Below are 17177 nucleotides of genomic sequence, written 5' to 3'. Positions count from 1 at the left end.
TTATGCACAGTAACAGCCAGAATGTGTGATGACTAACTTTGATAGATTTCTCTCTCCTTAGCAATGCAAGGACCTAAGACAACTTCAAAGGACTCATGATTGAAAATGCTTTCCACATTCAGAAAAAGAACTATGGAAGCTAAATGCAGATTGAAGCATATTATTTGCTCTCTCTCTTTTTTCTTTTTTTTGTTTGTTTCTTTTTTCTCATGGTTTCTGCCATTGGTTCTAATTCTTCTTTACAACACGACTCATGTGAAAATAGGTTCAATATGAATATATATGCAGAACATATATCAAATTACTTGCCTTCTTGGAGTGAGAGGGGAGAGATAGTGAGAAATATGGAACTCAAAATCTTATGGAAGTGAATGTTGAAAAGTAAAAGTAAATAATTTTTTTTTTAATTATGGTTTTTATGTATTCATGGCAAAAACTACCATGACTCAAGGGCACAAAAAGAGATATAATAATTAACAAGACATTAATAAAAGATGGCTGGGTAACAGGAAGAAGTGTGGCATGGCTGCCCCACTCCTAATCACACACACACACTCAGAACTAGAAAATTAGCTAGATCAAATCCTGATACAGAAAGTCATTTTTTCAGCCCAATCAACACAGTCAATAAACATGTACTAAGTGCCTACTATGTTCCAGGCACTGCTGTAAGTACTGATGATAGAAATATGAAAAAGAAAATCCCTACCCTTACAATCTGATGGGGAGAAAACAACACATAAAAGGAAGCTGAGCAGTGTGAGGACGGGAGTAGGAGCTTGATGAAGCAACCCAAAGATGTGCAGCTATATGGAAAATGAGGAGATGGCTAGTCTGAGCACTTTTCCTAAATGGAGAGTTTAGGGGGGAAGTTCTATGTTTCATCTTCCAATCAAAGCAGTACCAAGTAAGAGGACGCTGATGAAATCTCAGTACCAAGGCTGGCATGACCTTGCAGCATGATGAGGTTCCCAGGGATATAATGGAGAAGTCTAATAGTGCACAGCTACGTGGGAAATGAAGAGCATGAGGAGACAGACTTTAAGTCAAGGACTGACCACAAGCTCCAGGGTATGCAGAGAGCACTTTAGCACAGTGAGAAGATGCGCACTGAGGCATAAGGAGGTCCCAGATCCATACTGGGGAATTGTGTACAAAACATAGTAATAGGTGTCAACAGGCATTTTGGTGCCCACCATTCAGTTTCCAGGTCATAGATCCAAGGTGGACAGAGAAGCAGAATCACAGCTGTTAGTTCCAGCTTCCTGTCCAATTTAAAGCCTGAAGTACTGACACACAACAGAGAAGAGCTTCTCTGTCAGCAGCAATCTACTGAAACTCCAAATGCAATAAGCCCACAGACTGGTACTCAGCTCTAAACACACATCAAAAACTTGTAGAGTTCAGAACTAGTGGGGGGAGATCAAGGAAAAATCAGAAGAAAAAAAGGAATCCAAGAAAATCAAGAAAATTATGAAAAGAAAATCAACCAACTTGAAATAGAGAATCAAAAACTTAAGGAAGATAATAATTCCTTGAAAACTAGACTTTGGCAAAAGGAAGCTAATGACATTATAAGAAACCAAGAAATAATAAAACAAAATCAAAAGAATGAAAAAAATTGAAGAGAATGTTAAACATGTCATCAGAAAAACAACTGATCTGGAGAACAGATCAAGGAGAAATAATATAAAAATAGTCAGACTACCTGAAAATTAAGATAAAAAAAAAGAATCTTGATACAATATTACAAAAAAATTACCAAAGAAAATTTCCCTGAAGTTCTAGAACAAGAAAGCAAAGCAGAAATAGAAAAAATCCACTGATCACCACCTGAAAGAGATTCCAGGAAGAAAACTTACAGGAATATCATAGCCAAGTTTCAAAGCTCCCAGGTTAAGTAGAAACTATTGGAAGCAATAAGAAAAAAAAAACAATTTCAATATCATGGAGCTACAATAAGGATTACATAAGATCTAACAGCTACTACGTTGAAGGAACACGAGTCTTAAAATACTATATTTCATATAGCAAAAAGCTGGAATTACAACCAAGAGAAATTTACCCAACAAAGTTAACTAATCCTGAATGGAAAAAAAAAATGGATATTTAATGAACTAAAAGACTTTCAGTATTTTTGACAAAAACAGCAGAATTTAAGGAGAAATTTGCCATATAACACCCAGAAGAAACATAAAGTAAACATTAAAGATCAATTATAAGAGATTCAATGAGGTCAAATTGTTTATTATTTCTCTGTAAAAATATTAGTACTCTTGTGACTGTTACCATTACTTGGGTAGTTTGAAAAAAAGGGCTGGGTGGAGGTATGTATGAAGAGGCAATCATAAAAAAATGAAACTGTGCAAGAAGAGATTAAAAAGGAGTAATTATCTCATACAAATGAGGTATAAAAGGAAAAATTGATACAGAAGAACCAGTAGCGAGGAAGGCAGGTAGTGATGGAACCTTACTCGCATTGGGAACGGATTAATGAAGGAACAACATATATATGTATAGAAAGGTAGAAAAGTCTTCTAAATACAGAAACAAATGAGAAAGCAAGGGGATAAGGCAGGGGGAGAGGACAAGGGAGAGATTCTTAGAGGGTGGGTTGGTTAAAGAATAGGAGGGCAAGGTAGTGGGTAGAAGTAAAGCAGAGGAGTAAGGAAGGATAGGAATAGGGTCAAAAGGATAGTGAGGAAAAATAGGAAGGAGAAAAATACACAACAAGTAATTATAGCTTAGAATGTGAATGGGATGAATTTACCCATAAAATAAAAACTGAAAGCAGATTAAAAATTTGAATTCTACAATATGTTGGCTTTCAGGAAATGCTATAAAAATGAAACACACAAAGAATTATGCAAAAAAAGCAGGAGTAAGAATCATGATCTCAAAGTTAAATCTAAAATAGATTCAATCTAAAGAAAAATAGGGAAATTACACTATGTGTCAGCAATATTATTTTAGAACATTTAAAATAAATAGACCGTATAAAATACCAGAGAGTATACCTGCCAAAACAGACACAGGAACTCTAAAAACATAAATATGAAACACTTTTTATGCAAATAAAATCATATCTAAATAAATGAAGTAACATTTATTGTTCATAGGTAGGTAAAGCACATTTTTTTTTAACCTAACTAATCTATTTATTCAATGCCATCCCAATTAAATTACTAAAATTTAACCTTACTAAGTTACAAAAATAACAAAGTTCATATGGAAGAACAAAAGGTAGGGGACTTCAAAGAAACCAGGGGAAAAAAATGCAAAGGAAACAGATTCTGGAGTATCAGACCTTAAACTCTATAATAAGGTGACAGGCACTATTCAGGTATAAAATGGATAATTCTGATTATTTTAAATTAAAATTTACTTGTATATAAATAAAACTTCTACAATCAAAAATAGAAGAAATGCAGAAAATTGGAAAATTTTTTCATAGACAATCACTCAAATAGGATGTGATTGGCTTAGAATATTGCTGTGGTATAGGAAATGAGCTGATTGATTTAGAAAAACATGGGAAGACTTGCACTTATAAAGAAAGATTCTATCTACATTTAGAGAAACAGATGACAAGTAGAAATAAGCACAGTATAGTCTTACATATATGTGTATGATGGTGTATGTGAATACATGTATATGTTTATAGATATCAACATGTATGTGTATTTATACTTATACATACACATATATACATGCAAATACGTATGTATACATATGTGTGTGTATATACATAGATAGATAGATAGATAGATAGATAGATAGATAGATAGATAGATAGATAGGTGCTGACTTGTAGCCTTCTTTAGGCCAGGGATAGAGGTGGGGTAGGGAAAAAAGGGAAAAAAATAAAGTGAAAAGTACATAGCAGAAAACAAAAGAAAAACTACAAGGAAGCAAAGAAACAGTGGACAGCTTTGAAAACAATGTGTAGTATTTGTGATATAGGTTTTTTTGAAATGAAAATTTATTGTTTTATATTGAATCCTCTCATGTTTGGCTGTCTACATGGCAATTTTTTTTCCTTTTGTATTTAAGTTTAGAATATATAATAAATTTACTCCAAAAAAATTAAAGGAAGAAATCAATGTGCTATCTGAACACCACGACTTTAAAAAGAACTCAACAATCATAGCCCAAGAAATCTTAAAAGAAAACTGCTCAGACCTCTTAGAACCAGAGTAAAGCAGAAATAGAAAGAATATATTGGTCACCTCCTAAAAGAAACCCCAAAATGAAAGCTCTCAGAAACATCCTAGAAATCCAAAATCCACAGCTTCCAAGTCAAAGAAAAAAATACTGTAAGCAGTCAGAGGCAGAATTTAAATACTGAGAAGCTACAATGGACACAGGCTTACAGACAAGAATAATTTACCCAGTAAAACTGAGAATAATTCTAGAGGTAAAAAAAATTTTAAGAATTAGATGAACACTTCCAGGTATTCTTGATGAAAAGATAAGAGTTCTGTAGAAATTTTGAAGTTTACACAAGGGAGTTAAGGGAAACAAAAAAGGTGAACACAAATCAACAGTCATGAGGGACAAAGATAAACTGTTTGCATGCAAATATGAGGAGATAAAGTGTGTCCCATTCTGAAGCTTATCATCATCTGGAGTTACGAGAGTCTAATAAGACAAAAATTGTGAGTGGTTCTTTTATGTCTTGAGGATCTTAAGAAAAGAATGAAAAGAGGATAAGAGGAATATATGGGAGGAAAAGGGGAAAGAGGAGAAGGAAAGTTGGGGAAATTATCTCACATATTCAGGATGAGTAAGGAGGCATCAAAATAAATAAGGAGAAAGGGAAGAGCAGTTGACACTTAAAACTCTCTCATCTGAACTAATCAGAGGAAGGAAGAGAATACACACACACACAAGAGTTAGGTATAAAAATATATCTGAGTCGAAGGGAAATGGAAGGAAAAGGAGTAATGAATTAGGAGAATGCATTAAAGGAGGAAAACAAATTCTAAAGATGTGCAAAAGTATTTATAATTCTTTCAGAGGTGGCAAAAAATGGGAATCTAAGCAGGAGCTAATAAGGTAGGGAAAGGTAAAGTAATGGTACAGAAATGTGATGGAATACTACTGTGCTATAAGAAATAAAAGGAACAGTTTCAGAAAAAATTTAAAGACTTGTATGAATTAATGTAGGGCAAAAGGAAAATAATGAGAACATTAATATAACAACATCATAAAGACAAATAACTTTTAAAAACTCAGTAACTGATTACTGTGATGACTAACCAGAATTCCAGAGGATACTGATAAAACATGCTACCCACATCAAGAGTGAGAATAAGACAATATACATTTTTTTAACATGGTCAATGAAGAAATGTGTTTATGCTGGACTATACATATTTGCAATAGGGGCTTTGTTTTTCCTTTATTCTCTTTGGGGGAAATGGGGAGGGAGGAGGGGGAGAAGGTAGCTTTTGCTGACAAAAAAAAAATATGATTTTAAATTTAAAAAAAGAAAAAGGGTGGAGGGTGGGGGTGGAAAGGGAAGTAACCAGTCCAGTTCACAACTCAAACAATCACATAGCACAAGGACTTTTACTTGAGGCACCCATTATACTTCTAGACGAAGTAAAAGTATGGTATATGTACTTCCCATTTTGTCAAAGGATGTTAAAAAGAGGTGTATTAAGGACTGATATTTAATAAAATAACCATTTTTATTGCTTTAAAAAAACCCAGAGTATTAATAACTCAGTAGCAGGAAAAGGGTCATGCTATCTATTTAATATGAAAATAAAAGCTTATTGGAGCCATTCTGAATAAGTATTATTTGAATGTAGTAATCAATTCAATTCATCAGGTAACTACGGAGCCCCAACTAAGTGCTAGGTGTTACAGGGGTTATAAAGAATTAGATACAATTTTTGCTCTCAAGAAATATGTTATGTAAAATACAGGAATATATTAATTAAATGCCAAATTAGAAGTAGAGACAGTAAGGTAAGTTAGAGAGAACTAGAATAGCAAAGGAAGATTTTATCAAGGAAATGAAACTTGAGGTAGGCCTAAGAGAATGGTTAACATTTATAGAGGTAGAGAGGAAAGTGGATGGTCTTCCAAACAATATGAAACAACATGAACAAAATTTGGGAGGAGGAAATAAGGGTGGTATTTTGCACAAGAGTGGAGAAACTGGCCTATCTGGAGAAAAGAGCTTATGCTGGGAATTAGCATAAAATAAGACTGGTCAGGGCAGGCTGGGGCCAGAACAGTAGAACCCTAAATGCCAAACTGGGATGTCTGCACTTTACCGTATAGGCAAGGTATTGGTAAACTACCACCATCAGCCCAAATCCCTGCAGACTTTTTTATAAGGTCCACACACTTTCACATTTTTAAATAAAGTTTTATTGTATTTTAAAATGTAAAAACCATTCTTAGTTCAGAGACATATAAAAACAAGTTGCCATCAGCTGTAGTTTGCTGACCCATGCTACGGGCAGTGGGAAATTACTGGATGTTTTTGAGCAGGTGACTGACATAATGAAAACAATATTTTAGATGACTAATCCGGTGTCAGGGTGAAGGACAGAAGAGAAGGCAAAGAGACTGGAGGAAGAAAGATGACTAAGTGAGTCTACTATAATAATCTAGGAGAGAAGCATTGGAAACTCACACTAAGATCATGCTAGGATGAAAGAATGAAAGAAACATTTAAGTGGAAGAAAAGACAGAACTTGGTAACTAGCGAAATATAACTAATTTTCAAGAAAGGAAGATTCATCCTTGAATGGGGAAAATGTTGGTTCAAATGACAGAAATAAAGTACTGGAGAAGAGCTAGCTTGCCAGGGATACAGAGGTTGGGGTGGTGGAGTGGGAGGCTGTACCATTAAATTCTGAGTATCTTGAATCTAAAGTGATAGCAACACATGAGTAAAAATGTCAATATGAATTTGGAAGGACTAGTTACATAAAATTATGTAACTCATTCATATACAGGTAATAATTGAAGTGTTGAAAATGACTGTTGTCTAAGAGACAGAGTACAGAGAGAAAGGAACAAAGAAAGCAAAGATTATACCTTAGGGAAAAGCAAAGACCTAGCAATTTAGAAAGGTCAAAGAAGTATATAAAATAAGATTTAGAACCAGAAGGAATTCTACAGGTAACTGTCTCCCCTTACCTACTTTGCTGATGAGGAAATTGAGAGTCAGAGGCAAAGCAAATTATCCAAAGTCACAAGATTAACAAATGGCAGAGACAAGATTCAACTCTAGGTCTTCTCTTATCCAGGTTTACTTCCACTACACCAAGAGCAAAACAAAGATAACCTGGAGTCCAAAAGCCCCAGTAAGAGTTTCGTGCCTCAAAAGACAAGGAGCACAGGAAGAAAAGCCACTAGTTTTTGACAAAGAGGACAGTGGTGCCCTCCAAGAGCAAAGTTTTGGTAGAGTGGCTGAGTGTAGGACAAAAAAAGAATTTGGTAGGAGCACTGGCCATATCACTAGCACTGGCTATATCACTAACTCTAGGAAATACTATACTCACTGGTCACTACGGAAGTCCAGCATTCGGAGGTGATGGAGTGTGGAAGTAATGTCTTGAGGGCAGATTCCAGTCAATTTGCTTAGTTTTTTAATGCTGATTTGCTTGTCGTTTTGGTGATAAAGGCACTCCAATATTACACTTTTCCAATAAGCCATATAGGAAAGACGCCCTAGATCAGATAATGGTTTCTCTGGAGATCCCGCTTGGCCTTCACGCTTTGACAACAAATAACCTAAGAAAGAAAAAAAAATTCAAATTTATCAGTTTTAAAAGGCTAGTTCACCAGTTATTGCACCTATATTAATCACCAGGCATCATGTCTAACTACCTTAAAAGTAGGTCATTTTTAATGTAAAATAGCTTGTTGAGATTTTAAGTATTGTTTAATGCACAGGGCATCTCATTAAAACACTGCATTAACAAGGTTTTTATTATGTTTTTGAAGTTATACTAGAACCAAATGACTGTCAAGGTTCTATCCAGCTTTCCAATACTGTGACAATTCTGAACAAGTCATTAGCTACCTATTTTGTTGGGCAAAGTATACATTAGGACCACTAGATGGCAACAGTTGCTTGTTTTAAATCAGTATTTTGCGGTGTCTTCATCAAGGTTATATTCATTGTCCCTATGAACTGAAGAGATGTTAAACGCCATCTCCACTTTACACATAGGGAAAGTGAAACACCTAATGGCCCACCATCTTATATCACTGCTGGCCAGGAAAAGACAGTATAAGAAACTCCACTAGTACGTGCACAGAACAGAAGAGAAACATTAGAGAATTCAGAATCATAGGATCATCGTTTTAGAGTTAGACTATTAAAGATGAGGAAACAAGTCCCAGAGAGATTACCTGGCTGCCCAGGGTCACATCAAGTCATAAATAGCACAGCATGCATTCAAGCCTAAGTCTCTGAACTCACTAGTCCTCTTTCCACTGCACTACACCTCTTCAATAGCATTCCTGGGTTCAAATTCTGACTCTAATACCCATGATTGGTTTGGTTGGTTGTTGTCTTTCATTCTCAAAGGGGACCAAAATGACATCACTATGTTGAAGTCAAGGCACAGTGTGTTCAACTGGCTGATCAGATCAATACAATCTCGGAAGGTTCTACAACAGGTCAGGCACAAATTTTGGGGTAGATACAATTTTAGACGAGTTACTCAATCTCTCTGGGCCTTGGTTTCTTTTTCTGAGAAAAAGAGGTTAAATTAAGTGGCCTCCACAGTTTCTCCCAACTCCAAATGCGATGGGTTGACATCGAGGCAACTATTCTCATGTCAAGTCCAAGATCCTAGGATGGGGTCGGGAACCTGTAACCTCGAGGCCACATGTGGCCTTCTAGGTCCTCAAGGGCAGCCCTTTGACCAAAGCCAAACTTCACAGAGCAAATCCTAACAAGGGGCAGCACTTGAGGACCTAAAGGGCCACATGTGGCCTCGAGACACCCCATCCCTGCCCTAGGGCTTCAGGAGCACACTCCAAAGGGTAGACACTCAGAGAACACAGAGCAGGCTAGAAGAGATCATCTAGTCTAACCCCCTTCCTTTTATAGAAGAGAAAAGTCAGGGGATATAACCAAGGACATCAGGGCAGTGAGGGTCAGTGGCAGGCCTTGAACCAAAGCCCCAAGATTCTGGAGATGATATTTATGCCACTGCATTCTGCTGTTTCTCAGTATAAATAAGCAAAACACTCTGAGCAGTGGTAAGAGACGGGAAGACAGTCTACATTTGCATACTGAGTAAGAAACTCAGTCATTACTCAGAACCATTTTGACTTTGCTATCAATGCCTAAACACTGGAAATTGGTATTTCTAAATAAAAGTCTGTTTTGAACTCAAGATCCAATGACAATTCCTTTAAAAATTCTATAGAAAATAGTAAACTATGACTCAAAGTTACTCCCATTTGCCTAAGTCTCTTTAGAGTGATTTTTAATAAACTTATGTGCTACGCAAGGTAAGATGGATAAACATTTAAAAAACATTCAGCTCACTGACTTTTGACTTACACTGACTGGCTGGCACAGAAGTTGAATAATGTTACACCATTATTCATAACATATATTTGGAACCTGTTTAAGAGTACTAATATGGAAATATGGAGATTCTTTTCATTTTCCCTAAGGAAAGGTCTCACTAAAGGGTGAAAGTACATTCCTTGATACTTAAATGCAGTACCCTCAGGCTGCTAATCACTTGATTCTCCAAAACGGTAGATTTGAGTTGTTGTTTGTTTATTTAAGCATAATCTATTTAGTGCTTCATTTCTCTCATCTAGCTTGCCGAGAGATTTCTAAACTGCGTATCTTTTACTGATGTCAGTCCTGTTATTTCTTCCACCACTAAAGCTATATCACTACCTTTTTCATCAGGGCATTTTCTTCCCTGCTTTCCCCTGTCTGCTTCTAGTCTTACAAATATGCATTTATGTACTCTCTAATTACACTGGTTGTATCTTTCCATAGTTATATGAGAATACTGGCATTATGACAAAAGTGCCACATAAATGTGCAAAGGACAAGTAAAGAAAAAATGTTTTGTAATTATAACATGCCGATTTTTGGATCACAAAATCCACCATTACTAGAAGATGAGTTTTGAGTTGTTTTTCTGATAAGATTTGCACTAGTTTATTCTGACTTTTTATCCTGGGTTTCCCTTTGTAACCAATAGCACAAATTTATAAATAAGCTTGTTTAAGTATCCAATACAGTCAATGCTCTTTCAATTCAATAAGCATTTACTAAACAACTTCTCTGTATGGGACACTGGGCCAACTGACCCATGTCACTTTGTTACCCTGACATAATCATTCAATTGGGTCATCTGGGTCAGAATATTACTGATCTAGAATGACAATTTCCGAATATTTCTCCAAACTTAACATGCTTTTTCTTTTACAATGAGTATAAAACTCAAAGTAAATCTCTGTACATTTAACTATTAAACCAATTTTGTGGAACTGTATGATCAAATTTAAGCTAAGCATTTTATCATCTTCACAAAAAACAGGACTTGTCATCATTAATGTGCAATTTTAGTTACTGTGAATCAAATTTTAAAACTTCGGAGATGATTAAGATGCAGTATATAATATTTCACCAGGTGACAGAGCATTTTAACAACGACGACAAGAGGCATGCATACGTTTTCCAGGGCACTATGGGTAATGTAAATCAGCAACTGTGAGTCCTATACTTCTGTTACTAGAACTAATTTCACCACTCATGTGATACAATTTTAGTTATTTGTTGGAAAAAAGAATGACATGAAATTAAGCTCAATATTAATGATATCTACAATTCCTCCTTCAAGGCATTTTTATAGGAGGTACAAAGAACTGGGATAACATGATTATTTTAAGATACTTAAATTCTAACTAAAAAGAAAAAGATTAATGGTTGTGTACAAGGAATTCAGTATGATCAGAGCATTAAAGTTTCACACATGGATATGTCAAAAGGCACTGACAACCAATATAGTCTTGTGTGTCATGGGATCAGCCCCTCCCCTGCCCCCCTAAAGACATAATGGACATATTAATATGCTCCTTACTGAAGTCAATGAGGAACCTGCCATAGCCCTTGCGCTGGTACTGAGGAAGAATCATTATACAGGAAACGTTGTACTTCTGCTGGCAGTGCTTTTCCTGGTGGAAAAAAAAAATTGAAACCAAGTTTAAAAACAACAGGCTAGTTATATTGTACAGCAGATCTAATTATCATGAAACAAAGGCTAACAGTAAAAGCTACAGCCTTCTGGGAATAGCAAAGAAAATCAAGAGAAAATAGCCCACTGAGAAAAAACAAGACAATGTTAAATCATTGCCATTACCCATAAAGCAATAATCCTAGAAGAATAAAAAGAAATAAAACAGCAACATCTAACATTTTCTGCACCTCAGAAACTATGTCACTGGCAAAATTCAGTGTAGGAATTTCACCAATTTCATAGAGACACAAATGCTAACAGACTATATGCCATTTTGGAAATGGGAGGATACGTACATAAGGTTCACAGGTCTGAGATTTTTATTCTAATACTACTCACTCTAATGCTGTACAACCTAAAAGAAGAGGCAGACAAACCTAACTTTATGTGTACCTAAAAACCAAATAATAAAATTATATTTTAAGTCATACTTGTTTTAAGAACCTTTTCTATTTAAGAGAATCTTATGGTTAATTCTTCTGTAAAACTGATCATAAATTCCTAAACAATCTGTTTTACAAATCAGGTCTGCTTCAAGAAAGATACAAAGAAAAGCTGCAGCTAGAATAGAAAGGGAAGGTAAAGTGAAAACTTTTGTGTACATCTGACTTCTTCCTTGAAATGATAATAGTAAAAGCTTAGGCTCCATGAATTACTTGCCAGCTTAGAAGAACCAAAAATGCAGATCAGGAAGAGACAGCAAAAACCAGAAATGAATTCAGATAGAACATAGTGGGTAATGACTGTGTTTACTTCACAAGAAGTTCTCTCCATCACCACCAAGGGAATAAAAAGTCATTTAAAAACCTTTCCCCTTGAGTGGTAACTGTAGTTCAGGTCCCTAAGAGAATACAATCTGTTCAGTGTTACTAAGCAGCTTCATGCCCTGACTTTCTGAATTCTTTCTACATAAAATCTAGGGCCTAAAACCTACATGGCATCCAGAGAACAGTAAAGCCCTGATTATCTACTAGAAAAGACTGAAATAAACTACCTCCATATCTTCCATGTGAATCCATATATTTTCATTCACCCTTAATACTTTTAATACAAGCCCATAATACTTTCATTCTGAAATGCTTACCTTAGAGAAGTAGCCAACAAGATGGCAGCCCTTGACATCATTCTGTGTCAATACATAGAAAAGAAATGGTTCCACATCATAATACAGTGTCTTGTGATCAAGAAATAGCTTTGCCAATAGGCACAAGTTTTGACAGTAAATTGTACTGACATTCCCATCAACCTAAAAAAAAAGCCAAGACAAATCAAGTTAACTTGGTACCAGAGAAGCTTTTCCTAGGAAAGCCACAGAGTTAACTCTAAGTATCTTACAGCCCAGCTACTATAAGAGATAATAATAATAATGAGGATATCACTAGACCCTGGAGTGATCCCCTTTAAATGGCTGCATTACAAGTCTGATCTTACATTAAGATTACCTGAAATGCAAAAATTTGAACCTGATAAAGCACATTTTGCTTCACAAAATTCTTCAACCTTACAAAAGTATTCTCTGAAGGATTAACTAAACAAACTTCCTTAATGCATTAAAAACGCTGAAAAAAATTTAATTCATGTACTTTTTCACACCTATTGTATAAATCAAAGTATACTTATAAAATGATATATCCTAATGCCAGGGGCACTAAAATGTCCTCCCACTATTGATGGTTCCAATAAAACTTACAACTTTAAAAGAAGAAATGCTGAGGTCCCTGCTGTTGTGCTAAGCACCCTAGAGAATGATCAGCCAAGCAAGATCTCTCTTGGAACTAGGGTGACTAAGAGTAGAAGCAGAGAGTGACTTATTAGTTTTAACATTCTCTTTTTCTTAACAGCTATTAAAAGTTTGATCTCTCTCAATGTCTTGGGATGCATATCAGATATGCTGTTACTCTCCAAAAGACAGTATGCACATTTACCTAAACAATGCACAAATTAGTTGAGCTATGAAATCATTTAAAGAAGAAAAGGATGGGGTGGCAAAATCTGAAAGCTAAAGTTATGATATGAACCCTTTTTTTCCTTTAAAAGAAAGACTTCTATGTTTCTTCTACTGGACTTATTATGTGCAATTTCATTCACTTACTGAACATTTTTACCTAATCTTGAAAAGGATCAACAGGTAATTTTTACAAGTAAATTCAAACTTTTATTCATTGTCCAGCAAAAATGGACTGGCTGGCTTAAGCCTGATAAAAATATATATTGGTAGAATTAAGTTTCGGCAATAGTAATTTCCTTATAAAAGAAAGCTATTCCTATTTCCTAGTCAACATGCCATACTAATACAAACTTTTGCTAACATGGCTATATCTCTCAGAGAAATCTTGTCCATTGACTCAATTCATAAATCTTTATCTGTTTAGCAATCAAAATATATTGTCTTGAGTGGCATGGGGACTAGGGGGTGGAGTCTGGGGGTGGGTGTGGGTTTGTGTGTACTGCCTCCAATGCAGATCAACTTATCTGTAACTAATAATCTTAAGAGAGCTGCATGGGGGGATATTGAGAATTTAAGTGATTTGCCCATGCTCACATAGTCAATATCAGAAGTAAGAACTGAACCAAGATGTTCCCAACTCAAAGGCTAGCACCCAAAGCACTACGCCATGCTACTTCACTAAGTAGCAGTCTTAATAAAAAAGGGAACAAAATAACTGATAATGAGATGTTAGTGACTTTTTAGAGTTTAAAACTATTTTGATATTTAGTAAAGAGTGGATCTAAGATTGTAAGGGGCCTGGTTACTATGGAGTTAATACAAATAGTAAAGATGGAAAACCATACCAAAAATTTAGATACAATAAAATGACATGTTAATTCATAGTTTTTCTCAAGTTCTTCAGCCAGTTTGATATCTTGGTTCTGAAAGCTAGACCCTGAGCTCCTAACTTGATAGTATACTTTCATTTTGGAGTTTTCACCAGCTTCTGAAACAAACAGATTAAAAATAAGTCTGGTATTGAGAATGATTGCAAAATACCCTTGATAATAAATAAAAATGTTTTTTAAGTAGAAAGACCTGGTTTTAAGTCTACTTTCTAGCCATGCAAGTCTACTTGTGTTACATTATAAAAAGTTCTAGGATCGACATTTGTGACAACACTTTATATATGTTTCTAATTTCAAGGACTAATTCTAAATTTTACTTATTGTTTCACCATACTTAATCTTCCAAAAGCATTAGATACTAATCTAATGCTTTGCTTAAGGGGTTTATAATTTAATGGGAAGGGGTACAAGGAGGACCAATAAGCAAATAACTATGACAAAAGGGAGAAAGAGATGAATGCAAAAAAGTGGCTCAGGCAAGTGTGGTATGAAAAATCTGCGGAAGAGATGACTTTTGTGATCAGGGTGAGGGGATGGTTTGCAGTGGAGTTTGGGAGGAAGGTCAGAGTTGCCAGGAAATTCATTTAACTTATCTCTGCCTCAATTTCCTCATCAGTAAAATGCGGATAATAATAGCATCTACCTACCAGGGTTGTTGTGATGACAAAATGAAAAAATATCTGTAAAGTGCTTTGTAAACCTTAAAGTGCTACAAAAATGTTAATTATAATGAAGAAGGATAACATAAGACTAGAAAGGTTAAAAAAAAAAAGTCTGATTACAGAGGGCCCTGAATACCAGGATCACATTAATATTTTACTCAAATTTTAATGATTTTACACATCTAATCATATTTTAATTATAGTACCCAACAGGGAGCCACTGAAGTTTTGGGGGTAGAAAAGTAATATATCATAAGTATATGCTCAGGCAAACAGTGTAAAGGGTAGATTAGAATATATCAGAGACAAGTTATGACAACAGTACAGGTGAAAAGAAATTAAGTGCCTGAAATAAAGATGTTGTGGTGGAGTTCATTCCAGGGATAGATCTGGGTAAATATTACACTGGAAGAATTAACAGAATTTAGCAAATAACTGGATATTGAGATTACAATAATAGAAGATTCAAAAACTGGAAGATTACATGCCTAAATGACTTCAATGATGGTCAGACCACCATCAAACAAAAAGAGAAAGGAATAGGTTTCTCTTTTGTTTTTTTTATTTTTTTAGAGGGATGGAGTGTAGCATAAGGAAATGATGATTCAACCCCAGATTTGATTAGTTTGAGGTCTCAGTAAAACATCCAAGTAGAGATGTATATTAAGTAGCTGAAGATATAAAACAGAAGATCTGGGAAGAGCTTGGGGGTACAGAAGTTATTACCAAAAGCATGAGAACGGGTAAAATCACTGAAGAAGAAAATATAGAAAGGGGAAAGTATTGGATAGACTTCTGGGAAATACCCATGTTTAAGGAATGGAGAGCCAGTAGTCAGAGGAGGAATGGTTAGAGAGGTAAGAGAACTAAGAGAGTACAGTACTTTAAAAGCCAAGAGAAGAGATTGTGGAATGGTGTTAGGTGATACAGAGAGGTAGATGAAAATAGAAAAGGTAATAGAGAGCCTTAATAAAGATATTTTCATATAGCACTAGGGGTGGAAGCCAGATCACAAGGAATTGATAAGTGAGGTGACAGCAAGAAAGTAAAGGCGGTATATGTAGCTTATTCTTCCTAAAAATCTTATAGTTAAGAAGAATAAAGAATGATAGTTTGAAGGTGTAGCAGAATCAAGGGAAGGATTTTTTAAGGGCAGATGGTTTAAATTAACAGGCAGGATAAAATAATGTAGAGTCAACTTCAAAGTCAGGAAAATCTTGCTTCAAGTCCTGCCTCTGACACACACCAGCTGTATGACCCTGGGAAAGTCACTTAAACTCTCAGTTTTAGTGTTCTAAGCAACTCTCTGTAACTAAAAATTGAAGAGAAGGTGTTGACCTTTATCAGTAGAATTTCCTCCTCCATGCTTTCCCAATACTAACAAAATCACAGGTCCAGTCCTTTTCTCTACAAGCTAAACTAGACTAGTCATATCTGTATGCTGAGGGAAGAAGTAGACAGTAGAGAAATAGGAGGGAAAGGAAGAGGGAGGAGTAAGGGGAGAGAGATTGTTTGATGAAGCAAGGTCCTAGAAGAGATCAAAATAGTGTATTTAGGGTACAGTTTTAGCAAGCAGAATGATCACTTCCTCTGAGACCAAAGAGAAAGAGGATAAATTAGAGTACTGAGTAGTTAGCATGAAGAGAAGAGAACTCAATTCAAGTACAATGATGTCAATATTCTCAGTAAAGTAAAGTAAGGTAATGTCACCTGCTGAGAAGTGAGAGGGGAGTGTATATTTGGAACTAAAGCAAAGGTATGGAGAAGAAACAGTGTTGCATATGATAAATATAAAAGTATAAATTTAAATGAATAAAAGGACTGCAATGCAGAAGCAAGGGCTAAGTTGATGATAAATAGCATACATTTATGGTAAATTTAGCATGATTTCGTGATATCCTTAGCAACTTACAGATGTTTGGAACCACAAGAACAGTGCATGGAAGAAGCTACGGATTGGAATGGTAGAGGATTAGGGGATTCAAAGGTGGGAAAAGTATTATTAGGAGAAAGTGAAAAGGAATAAGCATTTATATAACACCTACTAAATGCAATGCACTGTGTTAAGCACTTTACAAATGTTATTTCATTAGATTATTAAATTGATAGCCTAGAAGGGTCAAAACCTATAGGTATGACAGGAAGCCAGAACAAGGTTGGCAGATTAGAAGATACAAGAAATTCAAAGACCAAAGGTCATAATGAGGGTAAAGAATAGGCTTGAGAAAAATAAGAGAAAAGGAGACTTAGAAAGACAAGAGACTATGGTCAGAGAGGAGAATCTCAGATTTTAGGATGTATATTTTAGGCTAAGTACTTTCAACTGATAGTGGGAGCAGAGGTATGCCCACTCAAATGAATGGCTGAAGTAGAGCTGAAGGAAAAACCAAAAGAGTTAAAAATTTCAAGAAAGTGTGAAAACAAT

The 17177-nt window shown here is 35.4% G+C and overlaps 1 protein-coding gene across 8 annotated transcripts in view; it reads right to left on the bottom strand.

The window, feature by feature from the left end:
• Positions 1-17177, bottom strand: part of KAT6A (lysine acetyltransferase 6A) — a 152175-nt gene that overhangs the window by 19195 nt on the left and 115803 nt on the right. For all 8 annotated transcript variants that reach the window (XM_072635076.1, XM_072635077.1, XM_072635078.1 and 5 more), the window contains 3 exons: positions 12337-12498; positions 11097-11190; positions 7530-7761 (listed from right to left, as the gene is read on the bottom strand). In XM_072635076.1, the coding sequence (XP_072491177.1) occupies positions 7530-7761; positions 11097-11190; positions 12337-12498 (488 nt within the window). The remainder of the gene's footprint in view (positions 1-7529; positions 7762-11096; positions 11191-12336; positions 12499-17177) is intronic.

Source organism: Notamacropus eugenii, chromosome 1 (assembly GCF_028372415.1).
Source record: "Notamacropus eugenii isolate mMacEug1 chromosome 1, mMacEug1.pri_v2, whole genome shotgun sequence".
Classification (NCBI taxonomy): domain Eukaryota; kingdom Metazoa; phylum Chordata; class Mammalia; order Diprotodontia; family Macropodidae; genus Notamacropus; species Notamacropus eugenii.
Note: the sequence above shows the minus strand (reverse complement) of the source record. Positions and strands in the feature narration are given on the sequence as shown.